Raw genomic sequence first — 14621 nt, 5'->3', positions numbered from 1 at the left:
AAACAATGTGGTTTTAGGCCCTCGGTTTCCTATAAGCGCTGGAACGAGCAGCTGAAACAACTGTGCTTTTGTGCGGTTTATGAAGCAGCCAGCTCTCAGATTTACTGTGGGATTTTACAGGAAGTTCTTTTAAGGCCCTTGCTGGTGGATATATTAAATAATTTGTGTTCCCGCAGGTACCTGGTGCACTGTCTGCAGTCAGATCTCAATAACTACATGCCAGCTTTCCTGGAAGATCCCGACGAGCAAAACCCACAGAGGCCTAAGATAGGTGAGCAGAATATTCGTTTATGTATTATATTTTATTCTTTTACATATTTATTTGTTTTGAACTGGCATGTATGATTATTAAGTTGATCAGTATAAGCAGACTCTCTCCTTAACTCTTCAATCATTGGAGTATTAAATCTTTGGGTTTCTTTCTTCTGTTAAACACGAGATATTTTAAAGAATGCTGGTTGCTGGCACCCATCGGCTTCCTTGGTAGGGGAAAAATGCTATGGAAGGGAATGGGTGGCAGCTACCAGCATACCAATTAAACTCAAATAGGTTTTGAACAAGTGATGTGTGATTAAGTGATTGCAGAATTAAAATTTTTGAGTGAACTTCGCCAATAGCACTTTTTACACCTGTCAGTTTTTTTTAGATTTTGTGCTTTGTGCTATAATATAAAGTAAACATAAAATTCTTGAACAATATATGCAAATTGGTGAATGCCACGTTTGCATATTTAAACAGCATTTTAGAAAGTGTGTAATTTATAAGAATTTAAGCTTGATTACATGATTGCAGAATTTAAAAAATTTGGGTAAACTACACAAATAGTACTTTTCTTTTTTTTATGTTTTGATCTTTTTTCCTTTTCATACTTTTTTTATGTAACAAAACAAGGTTTATAATTTAAAGAAAACTTCGAAAATACACCTAAATTGTTTTTAAAATTGTGCAAGTTGGTGTATTTTTTTTTCTTATTGCATATGTAGATATAAAATTTTAGAGTATGTAAAAAAAATCTTGTTTTTTTTTTGGTCAAAAGTGTGTGTGTGTGTTTTTTTTTACACATTATTCACCTTATATTTGTAACCTTTTTTATTTATTTTTATTTTTTTACTCTATTCAACTGTTCTGAAAAGTTTTATTGGGAAGTAAGAATTTTTTGATTTGTGATAGTTATGGGACCACCTAGTGGCGGGATTGTTAGTCGACAGCAGTAGTGCTCAGCTCAAAAGAGCTGGTTTTAGTTCCTTAACAGAAGCTTGCAGTTTCTTTTCTCAGTTATCTTAGTTATGGCAAAAATATTGCACTTTCTTGACATAAATTTGTTTCACATGAATCACTTGGGCATCCACTGTGTAAAACATATACTTATTAAAAGTTATTAACATCTTAAAGGGATAATTCAAAATAAAAGTTTACTCACTATTTACTCTAACTGATTTGGTTTTAAACTTTCTTTCTTCTGTTGAACACAAAGGAAGATACTTTGAAGAATGCTGGTTGCTGGAACGGATGACCTTCCGGCTGCAACCCAGTACTGGGAAACACTCATACACTATTACATTCACACACATACACTACACCCAATTTAGTTTATTCAATTCACCTATAGCACATGTCTTTGGACTATGGGGGAAACCGGAGCACCCGAAGGAAACCCATGCCAACACGGGGAGAACATGCAAACTCCACACAGAAATGCTATCTGGCCCAGCTGGGACTCGAACCAGCAACCTTCTTGCTGTGAGGTGACAGTGCTAACCACTGAGCCATTTGGGAAAAACCCATACATTTTATAAATATTTATCCTAGCCAACATCGGTGGTTTCTAAACATTACACCAGTGTTTAAATAAATACTAGAATTCTGATGCAGTTTGTGTTGATGCTGTGTTAATAAGGCCTGAATTTCCTTTTTATCCACAGAGGATGTTCTGCACACGCTGACGGGTGCCATGTCTCTGCTGCGCCGATGCCGTGTGAACGCGGCGCTCACCATCCAACTGTTTTCGCAGCTCTTCCACTTCGTCAACATGTGGCTCTTTAACAAGCTGGTGACGGAGGCCGATTCTGGCCTGTGCTCACACTACTGGGGCGCCATCCTTCGCCAGCAGCTCAGTCATATTGAGGCCTGGGCTGAGAAACAAGGCTTGGAGCTGGCTGCAGACTGCCACCTCAGCCGCATAGTCCAGGTATACTGCACACAAATACAGTGGAAGTCAAAATTATTATTGGCCCTTCTGTGATTTATTATTTTTTTATTATTATTTTATTTTTTTCAAATATTTCCCAAATTATGTTTACTTTTTACAGTATTTCCTATAATATTTTTTCTACAGGTGAAAGTCTGCTGATTTGTTTTATTTTGGCTAGAATAAGTGGCTATTTTTACTAGTTCTTCATTTTGTTAAAACCATTTTAAGGTCAATATTATTAGACCCCTTATGCGGTATTTTTTTTTTTTTTTGGATTGCCTACAGAAAAAAAATCTACGTTATACAATGCCGTGCCTAATTCCTCTAACTTGCCTAGTTAACATAGTTAAATATCTTTGTAAGCTGAATATTAGTATCCTGAAAAATATCTAGTAAAATGTTGTTTACAGTCATTATGGCAAAGATAAAATGTATCAGTTATTAGAAATGAGGTAATAAAACTATTATGCTTAGAAATGTGTTTAAAAAATCGTCTTTATGTTTAACAGAAATTGGGGAAAAAATATAGTAGTGGGCTAATAATTCAGGAGGGCTTATATTTCTCACTTCAACTATATACTAGGCTTATGACGGTATCAATGTGTTGTTATGAGTATTGTGTTGTCATTAGCTACGTTTTATGCGATTATTCTATTATACTGTACAATAGCTATGTTTTATCGTTGTTTCTACCACTATAGCGCATTTAGGGTAAGAAAGGAGCATTACAAATAAAATGAATTATTATTATTATTATTATGGTATAAAACATTGTCATGATATAGACTTAATCTGCAAAAACAAATATTTGTATGTTGCTTAAACTTATTTTAAAAAGTTAATCTGATTTCGACTCTATTTTTTAATTATACAAAGTTTAACTTTATATTTTTTTATTTATTTAAGTTGAGATGACTGGAAAAGTTCATTTGATTTAACTAAAAAATATGAAGGCAGCAAGTTTATTTGTTATTAAGTGTATATTGTCAAAACATACTTTTTGTATTATCAAAACATGTCTTTTGTTATATTATATATACAGTCAAACCTGGAATTATTCACACCACTATCAAATTCTGTTTTACAGTTACAGACTTTTATTCAACCAGCAGTTGATTTATTTTTGGCGTAAGTGACTCAAGCTTCTCCTGAAGATGGTTTACAAGAGGCAAATATTTCTCAACTTTTATTTACATTCGAACGAAAACTTTAATTCAGAATTTGATTGGTGTATGAATAATTTCAGGCTTGACTGTATACAGTATGTTCAGAGTAAATATGCTTCAACCCTAAATTGCAAAAGGATTATGAAGTGCAATAGTTAGCACTTTACAATTAAACTCTGATTAGTAAACGTTAGTTAATGGATTCAAGTCAACAATGAGTAAAAGCCAGATTTATTAAAAATACAGTTGAATTTTATTAGTTATTAATTTACTAGAACGATTGCCTTTAAGATTCGATAGCATTTTTAGGCAGTAACTAAGAAATTAATGTCAGATAAGATGAATAAAAGCTTTTGTAGTTTTCAGTTTAGTTCAGTTTATTGTAGCCTTGTCATACAGTGTTAACTGTAAATAACCACAAGATTTTCAATCAATATTTTAGCATAGGCCAGATTAGCTTGAGAAAATGTTCATGTTTGGACTATCAAGATAAACAGTTAGTTTCAGTTGAACATCACTGCTAATACAATCTGAATTTACTCAAAAAACACTCTAAAAATTCAATAAACAATTATTCACAGCATTTTTAGTTGCCTATATATATATATTGCCGATATATTGAATTATAAAATATTAGCTAATGTGTTACTAATGTACTAATTAGTACTTAGTACTAATGTACACCTGGCTCAGGGACGTAACATAGTGAGGGAGACGACCCGGCGAAATATAATCAAAAAGACTATTTATTTGAACAATTGAAAATAATATAATCAAAACATCAGTATCAGTATGTTCAACCAGTGTGAAAAGCAAGTGATTGGATGTGGTAAGTCTTGTCAGTGATAGTGTATGGATGGGAAACAAAATAACAATGCTCAAATTGGACTGCAGCTCTGGCCAACTGCCAAGTGAATGAACAGCGGTCCCGACCAACTTTCTGACGGGGTTTAAATAAGGGCGCTGACCAGCATCAGGTGCGCTGAGGGCATGCCCCCAATCTTGAACAAATCAAACACACAGAAACACAAAACAACACAGTCCTAACTGTATAGACTTTACCTAATTTAAATGCACACCTTTTGGCATTTTTTGGATTAAATTAAGACATCATTTGCCCTATCTACTTTGTTTTGTTGGCCCATACAGAGGGATTTCTCCCACATTTATTCCACAAAACATGCATGTACATGCACAATAGGATTACATGTACTGTTTTGTGGAGCTTTCTTGCGGCTTATTCTGTTGTGTGTATGATTGTTTTATAAGATGGTGGAAAATGTGACCTTGGGTTATGTTGCCTGTTTAGGCTTTAACTAATCTTTTGTTTTCCAGTACATGGGTGGTTGAAATTTCTGATTTATACCTTTTAATATTGATTTATCTCATGCAGGGATTTGGAAACAGGAGTTCAACAAAAAGGAAATGTTAAGATGAAAAAATTGTGAAGAATGAGTGGTCACACTTTATTATAAGGTTTCATGTTAGTTAATGTATTTAATTAGCTGAACTCAGAATGAACAGTGCTTGTACAGCATTTATTGATTATAAAAGTTCAGCATTTACTAATGTTTTATTAAAGTCTAAACAAGTAACAGACTGCTTTTTGCTGTTTATCTTTTTTTTCTAAGGCAATCAAAAAATGTGAAAATAATGTAAAACATTTTTCCATTTTCAAATATTTTTCCACATTTTTCGGTGCCTTAGACTATTTATTCTTATGAATCCCTCATCCAAAGAGCACCTACACATTATTTAAGCTACCCCTGAGCACTTTTTGTTTGATTCTGGAAAAAAAAAGATATTTAAAAAAATGTATTAAATACACAATGACCATAAATAATAATACACGCCTATATGGATAATTCAATAATTGTTATGATGGTCAAAGATGACAAAGATCTGTTAAAAATATATGTTAAAAATCTTTTCATGATTATGTAAATAAAGCAATACAGACAGAAAAAAAAACATGAAAAGTAATTATTAAAGGGGAAAAAAAAATACAAACACACTCACACATACAGTTTAAAATATACAGGTGGGGCCACTGAAAATCAAGAGTGAATGAACGTGACCACTCGCAATGCTGCAGTGTTGTGCGGTACCACACAAAATGGTCTAACACAACAAAGACATGACCAGCAGGGCAGTTATGGAACATAGTGAACATACTAAACTGATATAGCAGCGCACACACAGAGAAGCGCAAAGAAAATTAAATAGACTAATCATGATTGTCTCATCAATAGTTTTTTATGATGGTTTGTTCACTGAAAACTAAACACTTACAAATACATACTTTTATGTATGTATACCATCCTCTTAAAAAAAAAATAAAATTATATATATATATATATATATATATATATATATATATATATATATATATATATATATCCTTATATATATAATATATCAAAAGGTAATTACAATTATAATACAATATATATATATATATCTTCCACCACCTCTGCAACCAGAATATTTGAAAGTGTCAAGGAAAATTTTGGAGGACAAATATATTTTAAATTTAATATTTATTCAAGGCAATTTCATTTATATAACACGTACACAATGATAATTCAAAGCGTTTTACATAAACCAAAATAAATAAAACAAGTATAAGAAATAAAAACAACAAAGAACAAAAAGCCAAATAATGTTTTAAAAACTGGTTTTAGAGGAATGAAAAAAAGAAAGACATAATAGTGTGATCTGTCAGTTGAGCACAGTGCTCATTCAGTAAAGGCACAGCTAAAAAGGTAATTTAAGTATTGATTTGAATGTGCCTAATGCTTGAGCACGTCTGATCATTTCTGAGAGCTGATTCCAGATTATTTACAGTGAATAAGTGTGTTCTAATGTGTGTTCTAATTTGACTAAAGGTGCTATTTGCCCTATTTATTCTTTATTTGTCTTACTTATTTTTAGTAAAAAACATAACATTGCATACCATACAATAAAGTGTCATATTTTTTTATGTTAGTCCATCAATTTACAACTACCGTGATAGCTGTAAAAGCATGTAGAAAATAAAAGCATTCTTAGGACATTGAAAAAAAACTAAAAAAGAAGAACAAATAAGGACAATCAGATGGATATAGTTGATAAATAAAGGTGTAGCCTTGTTCACAACAATATGGCTGGATATTGAAGGATTAAAGGCATGACAGGGGTCCATCTTTTTGGTAAAAATAGTCGCAATGCTTATGTTATTTGTTCCATTTCATACAGCTCTCACACTCTTTTAATCTAATGTGAAGGAGGTTTAGGATTTAACCATCTGCACTTCACAAATGCAGCAAGTACAATTTGTAAAAAAATATATTTAGGAAACTTTTTTTTTTTTTTTAAACGCTCCTTGGTTAAATGCGTGTAATGTAAGCCCATGCTTTATGCTAACTGTCCCTGTGTCTCTTAAGGCGACGACCCTCCTTACTATGGACAAGTACTCCATGCAAGATGTCCAGAACATCAACAACACCTGCTTCAAGCTCAACTCTCTTCAGCTCAACGCTCTGCTGAGCAACTACCACTGCGCTCCTGACGAACCCTACATTCCTCCTGTAAGTAAGCTGTCTCGTTTAAACCCTGTAGTCCTGCACTAATGACATGTGTCCTGTTCCAGATAAACCCAAACAGGTGTTCTGCACGCTCACAGAAGCTCAACTCATTTCCTTCAACCTCAGGGTCCCTCATAATGTGACCTCCTTGTTTGATGTGAAATATTACTGTCATTATATACTGCTGTAACTGATGTTCGCTGTTCTGTAGCTTCTCGCATATCGCTTTTCCACCAACCGGGTGCTAGATTAGAGCTTGTGTTATTGCCGGGTTCAGAGTTAGTTTGACTGGTGAGCCTTCTCAGAACTTGTTTGCTTTTCCATGCGCTGGAAAGCTTTAATATAAATAGGCCTTATGTTACCGAATATAGTTAAGGTCACAATTATTAGCCCTCCTAGAAGAAGCCACAGTGAGCACAGTGTTTTTGTTTTTCTTATATGATAAATGACTTTCTTCTCAGAAGATGAAATGCAATGAACACGCGGTGGCTTTTAGAGGCACGAGATGCTCTTTATTATGCACATGCTGGAATGTGTATTTGGTAAATGCGCTTACATTGTGCTTTATGTGCATTTTTTCTAATCGGCTATGCACATCTCAGCATTTACTTTATGCTTTTTTTAATGCAATGTTACAAAATATGGATAAAAATCGATGGATGGAAACTGCTATTTGCAGATGTTTCATTGTTTTGGTTTTATTGCTCTAAATTAACATCCAAACATGAAGATTCTAACAGGTTTCTGTTCATCTTATTAGTCATTGCAACCCTGCTCTAAACCCCTGACACAAGTGGTTTTCACTTCTATGCTTTGAAAAATAGTAGGGATGCACCGATACCATTTTTCTGGAACCGATCTGATCTCGATACCAAAATTCTGAGTATCGATTGATACAGATCAGATCCCAATACTGTGCGTATTTATATTTTTAATTTTTTAAGAAAAATTCAGTTTCTATAGCTCTGATAATAAACTCAAATAATACATCTTCTTTAGTAAAAATGACAGACCTATAACCCTACTGTATATGCCAGACGACACAATCCAACTAAAAACATGATGCTTGCTGTAAACTAGGCTACATTATTTGAGCATACCTTATACATTAGCCCCTTTCACACATATAGACCGTTCCGGAAAATTACTGGCAATTTTCCCGAAAGGTCTGTATGTGTGAACAGGCCCTTTTTGAAAATACCGGTAAATTCGTTCTGGCTATTTTCCGGAAAGAGAAGTTGTAACATTTCCTGTAATTTGCCGAAATGTTGCGCTGTGTAAACGCTGAAGGAAGATTGCCGGAACTTTAGCCAATCAGTACAGTCAGACGCATTCACGTACATGCGGTTTATGAAAATAAAAGCCTTTGAATATTTTTCCTGCCACATTCAGCTGCTAGATGTTAGTCAGACAACGTTTATATGTTCCTTCTTAATGCCAACTTTGTAAATAATTATCGATAAGATGCTAGTGATAAGGCGTTGTTTGTTTACCTTCAAGCTCTGCTTTCTTCAGTTGCTTAACGTGTCGCGTGTGCCCGTGAAGGAGCCCGTGAGCGCCAGCACACACACATATCATGTACATCTCTACATGCGAAAGTGTTCCTCTATATTTTCATCAAAGTTGTTCACAATACTTCTCCATCCACAGATTTTGAAATGTAGTCAAATGTTTACAAATACAAGCGCAGCCGTTTAGAGGTCATTTCTGGTTAATGATGTCAGAATTTACCTGTATTTTGGAATGGATTTCTAAGTGGTCTTTTGTGGGAAAATCCTGTAACGTCCTCGCCTGTGTGAACAGCGCTTTTTTGAATTTTCCAGTAAAGTATTTACCGCTATCACTGTGTGAAAGGGGCTATTGATCTGTTGTGGTCCAGCTTATATTTCCTTTATGAATATTAAGATGTTTCCCTGAAATCTGCAATAGGCTACCACTATTGACCCTAATCATTGGTAAAATAACCAACCTTTTTGTAAAACCTGATATTTTCCTGCAGGTTTGACTCAGACTAAACTGTTTCTGTAAGTGTAAGTGTAAGTGTTTCGGAGAAAGTGACGGAGAAAGTTTAAAACAAGGTCTGCTTAAATGCTTCATCGCCAAACACAAACTGGTCTAAATCAAATATTGATATACATAAAATTTTCTGCTAATGACAATTCATAAAGCGCCGGTCATTTTCAGATTTATTAATTTAGCTACTTTGACCACAATGAGCCAAGCTTTACAAACTATTTGCAGCACTTAAAGTATTCCCCTCAGAAGAATAAAGTCGAAGGATGAGAGAACAGAATGGTGGTGTGTGAATGAAGCGCATGGTGCATCACTGAGACAACGTGCAGTCTTCCGGTATCTACGGTCTTTTTCAAAAATGAGCAGCACATAGGGAAGAAATCGGTGCGTTGAGGATCTGTCCAATGTATTATTGAGATTTTTTTTTTATTTAAAATATCAGGTAGGCCTATTTTGTGTGTGAAGAGCAGGTAATAACCCTCTCCAGTGTTGTGAATGCGATCTGCTGATCTAACAGACAGCGCAACATGATGTAGAAACAGCAATAAACTCCTTGTTCCAAAATGAATCCATTTAATGCTAAACTAAATCCGTTTCTCCACTAATTATATAAACAGAAACAAATAGTCTTGAAGAGTTTTTCGTGTTGTTATAAACGTGACACGCAGTTTGAATTGTAAATGAATGGAGAATGATTGACAGTTGCTGTGGCGAAGCGCTGAATTGAACATGAATTTAACCACTTTAATATTAATCTGTGCTTCACATCAAACTATAGAATGGCTTTAGAACATTTGGCATACACAGTAGTAGGGCTACATGACAACATTCTAGTGCCTCATAATAGGGTACCTTCATGGCTTTGTTGGCTTATAAATCACACAGAATATAGCACACACGCAAGATTGGATTTGGATCCGTTCCAGCTGGCTGATACCCGATCCAGCAAAAATATGCCTTATCGAACCTATATCCAATCCAAGTATCGGCATAAGTGCATCCCTAAAAAATAGCCTTTAAATGTACTGTTAAAAAAAGAGGCCGTTGTCGTTGCTAGAAGTTTACGGCCAAACATATGGTAGAAGCTGCAAATGAAATGTCTACATTTGATTATTAATCTTAAATAGGGCTGCATAATATATCGTTTCAACATCAATGTTACTATGTGTGAGTCCGCAATAGTCACATCACAGGGATGTGCAATTTAGTAGGGATTATATTTGACCTGATATTGACAATGAATTGCTGACTTTTGACCTTAGAGTGGAACTGTATTATTTGAATGTGTGTTTATTATTAAGGCCTGTGACTGTGGAAGCATTTCAGGCTAATTTAAGCCATTTGGGCACAGCAAATTAAACGGTTAAGGCTTAAAGATTGTAATTTGAAATGATATAATTATTTACTTAAAGAAAATGATAGTGTTATTATTATCATTGTTATTATACTGTGGTTATTTAATTTGTGTTGCTGAATACTGTTTAACTCCCCATAAAACCCCATAAATCATTGTTTATTTGTATCTGTTGAATTTAACTTTGCTTGTCATTTTTTATTATATTTATTTTTTTATTATATCAATTTATATTTTGCCGATTTCCAACAATATGAATTATTTACAAGCTATTCAAGTCATCTGGTGAAATTGCATTTACAGTTAAAGTCAGAATTATTAGCCCCGTCTTTCAAATTTTTCTTCTTTTTTAAATATTTCCCAAATTATGTTTAACAGAGCAAGGACGTTTTCACAGTTTGTCTGATGATATTTTTTCTTCTGGAGTCTCATTTTTTAATTTTTAATTTTTTAAAAAACATTTTACAGTCAAAATTATTAGCCCCTTTAAGATGTATTTTTTCCGTAGTCTACAGAACAAACCATCGTTATACATTATAACTTTCCTAATTACCCTAACCTGCCTAGTTAACCTAATTACCCTGGTTAAGCCTTTAAATGTCACTTTAAGCTGAATAGAAGTGTCTTTAAAAACATCTAGTAAAATATTATGTGCTGTCATCATGGCAAAGATAAAAATAATCAGTTATTAGAGATGAGTTATTAAGACTATGTTTAAAAATGTGTTAAAAAATCTTCTCTTCATTAAACAGAAATTGGGCTAATAATTCTGACTTCAACTGTATTTCCCAATCTAAATCACAGTAAACTGAAATATTGCAATGTTCATTTTTTTGAAGACCTAATTTAAAGTATTTCATTACTTCATGAAGTTATTTGTAATGTTCAGTGTTTTAAAGTACTAACATCTACACATTATACACTTTGTTCAAACTGCTTGTTTAAAATTAGCTAAAACAACACAATTCTTGAGGATTTTTTTGGATGGGGAAACTTAATTGTTTTATGTTCATTCCACTTAAATTTGTCAAAACTAATAAGTGAGCTTAATTTCTTAATTTGTTGTCTAAACATAAATCGATTGTGTGGAATCCAGAATTTTCTACAGTGAACAAATATTTAGAAGACACTTCTTGTCATTACCAATAAATTATGAAACACCATCATGTTAACACACATGACACTAAAGTAATGCAGTAAACATTATTTATTAACATTAGATGTAACGATAAACTCCAATGTACATAACTGATAAGAAAAATAGTCTGTACCATAGTTTTTATCTTTAAAAATGTGTCCTGCAGGGACTTCTAGAAGGTCCTGGTTTAGGTAGGAAGGTGGATAGGTAGATCTTAAACAGCACTTAAACCAGCTTAGTGTTAAAGGGATACAAGGCTGAATTAGATGCACCCCATCTTACCAAAACTCACTCCTGGAGTGCCTGTATCATTGTCCTCTTCATGCCTACAGGAGCTGATTGATCACGTGGTGGCCGTGGCCGAAAACACTGCAGACGAACTGGCCCGAAGCGACGGGCGGGAGGTTCAGCTGGAAGAGGACCCCGACCTTCAGCTGCCTTTCTTGCTGCCTGAGGACGGCTACTCGTGCGATGTGGTGCGCAACATTCCCAACGGATTCCAAGAGTTTCTAGAGCCACTTTGCCAGAGAGGTAAAAAACGATAAACAGGCTTTTAATGACTTTTGGGAGCGTTTGATGCGCACAATGAGTATCAGGTGGATGGTGAATCAGAGGGCGGTTGGCGTTTGTTTAAGGCTGACGTGACGGCAGTGGAATGCAGTTTGTTAAGGTTCTGTAGAAAACTCTGTTTGCTGCCATTCCTGTCACTATTTGTTTTTTTATGCAAGAGAGAGAAAGAGAGAGTGTGTTTTGCAGGTGCGTGTGTGTGTGATAAAGACGGAGAAGATTGAAGTTCAGTGTTTTAATCTGCTTAATCTCCTCCAGGTTTCTGTAGATTGACTCCTCATCCACGCTCGCCGGGAACTTGGACCATTTATTTTGAAGGAGCCAACTGTGACAGTCACTTCTCAGCCGACACCTCAGAACTGGTAAGTTTTGATTCTATTTGGATAGATGGACTGACAAAAAGATAGACATACCAACAGACTGGTAGAAAAACATTTTGATAGATAGATAGATAGATAGATAGATAGATAGATAGATAGATAGATAGATAGATAGATAGATAGATAGATAGATAGATAGATAGATAGATAGATAGATAGATAGATAGATAGATAGATAGATAGATAGATAGATAGATAGATAGACAGCATAGATGGGTAGATAGATGGATACATAGACAGCATAGATGGGTAGATAGATGGATAGATTGACAGATGGATGGCTGATAAAATGATAGATAGATGACAGAAACTCAGACAACCAATGTATAGATGGATGGATGGAGGGGTGGACAGATGCATAGAAGGATAGATAAACAAATGACTGACAGAATGATAAAATGATAGATGACAAACTGACAACTAATGGATGGATAGATGGACAGACACATAGAAGGATAGATAAACAAATGATAGACGGAATGATAAAATGATATATAAATGACAGAAAAACTCAGACAACCAATGGATGGATGGACGGACAGATAGATGGACAGATGCATAGAAGGATAGATGAATGATAGAATGATGGATAGAATGATAGATAGATGACAGAGAAACTCAGACAACCAATGGATGGATGGACGGATAGATGGACAGATACATAGAAGGATAGATGAACAAATAATAGAAGTAATGATAAAATGATAGATAGATGACAGAGAAACTCAGACGATGGATGGATGGATAGATGGATGAATGGACAGGCGGAGAGATGCATAGAAGGATGGATAAACGAATGATAGATGGATGACAAACTCGGACAACTGATGTGTGAATGGATGGACAGATCCATAGAAGGATAGATAAATGAATGATCAACAGAATGATGGATAGAATGATAAAATGATAGATAGATGACAGAAACTTAGACGATGGCTGGATGGACAGACTGACAGATGCATAAACAAATGATAGACAGAATGATAAAATGATAAATAGATGGATGCATTGATTGAATGATTGACTGATAAACAGGCAGACAAAAACCACAGCGTTTGCGACCCTGGACCATAAAACTAGGCTGATGTTTTAGTTTTGTTTTCTGAGGTTTCTGAGGTTCAGACGTCACTTGACTACTGAATCAATGTTTTTGGACAATCTGCAATCTGTGGTTTTCAAAAAATATCTAAACATCGAGAAAATCATCTTTGTAGAAATTGAAGTTGTACAAATGAAGTGCATACATTAATAATCAAGTTTTAAACATATTTTTACTGTAGGAAATTTACTAAATATATTAATGGAACTTGATCTTTACTTAATATTCTAACGATTATTTGGCATTAGTGTAAAATCGTTAATTTTGACCAATACAGAGTGTTTTTGGCTATTGCCAGTTATATGCCTGTGCAGCTGAAGACATGTTTTGTCTTCCAGGGTCACATTTATTTCGTTTTGCACCAAAATCTTTACATGTGACAGCAACACTAGACATGTTTTCGTGGAGCTTATCTGCTGTCAGCTGCAAGTGTGTGTGCTGTCAAACTAACATTCTCTTCGATTTAGCGAACACTAGTTACACCACAAAGGGCAATATTTGACCATAGTGCCCAAGGACTGACTGTAAAATGATATCTTTCTCCTCACCCTGAACACACCAAGCCCTAAATTACTCCAGCTCCCCTGTAATTACTTTGTTTTTTCTGTCTCTTGTGTTTTTACATAAGTGGAGTTTTTACGTAATATCAAAATCTTTTTTTTTCTGCATAATGTTGCTCCACCCGACAGCTAGCAGAGATGGAGCTTGGAATACATTTAAATACCAGACTGAAATCTGATTAACACAGCTTGACTTTGTGCCAGACCAACAAACCCACCCACTCCCACATCCCTTTCTTAAAGCCAGTCCCAGAACTGATGCTTGCCGAAAAAATCTCATATTATGTCTGTGAGACTTGATCTCGCTTGTAGTTCCTGATCTTGTTTTGTGATGCTATTTTAAAATAAAAAATAGCTTTTCAGATTCAGTTTCAGGTGACTGCTGTAGCTGAGCTTGTTGAATATACTTGAATTCACATTCCAAAGACTTGTGGTATAGGTGAATTGAATAAACTAAATTGGCTGTAGTGTGTGTGTGTGTGAATACAAGAGTGTATGGGTGTTTCCCAGTGTTAAGTTGTGGCTGGTAGGGCATCCGCTGAATAAAACATATGTTGGATAAGTTGGCAGTTCATTCTGCTGTGGCG

At 34.7% G+C, this 14621-nt stretch overlaps 1 protein-coding gene across 50 annotated transcripts in view; it reads left to right on the top strand.

Annotated features, from left to right (window-relative positions):
* afdna (afadin, adherens junction formation factor a) overlaps positions 1 to 14621 on the top strand; it is a 224077-nt gene that overhangs the window by 150028 nt on the left and 59428 nt on the right. For all 50 annotated transcript variants that reach the window (XR_012396045.1, XM_073933620.1, XM_073933619.1 and 47 more), the window contains 5 exons: positions 177 to 271; positions 1923 to 2188; positions 6783 to 6926; positions 11761 to 11959; positions 12254 to 12357. Coding sequence is in view for 49 of the 50 variants with exons in the window: in XM_073933620.1 (XP_073789721.1) it covers positions 177 to 271; positions 1923 to 2188; positions 6783 to 6926; positions 11761 to 11959; positions 12254 to 12357 (808 nt within the window). In the remaining variant the exon portion in view is untranslated. The remainder of the gene's footprint in view (positions 1 to 176; positions 272 to 1922; positions 2189 to 6782; positions 6927 to 11760; positions 11960 to 12253; positions 12358 to 14621) is intronic.

Source organism: Danio rerio, chromosome 20 (genome assembly GCF_049306965.1).
Source record: "Danio rerio strain Tuebingen ecotype United States chromosome 20, GRCz12tu, whole genome shotgun sequence".
In the NCBI taxonomy this organism is placed as follows: domain Eukaryota; kingdom Metazoa; phylum Chordata; class Actinopteri; order Cypriniformes; family Danionidae; genus Danio; species Danio rerio.
This window is presented reverse-complemented; position numbering and strand designations above follow the sequence as displayed.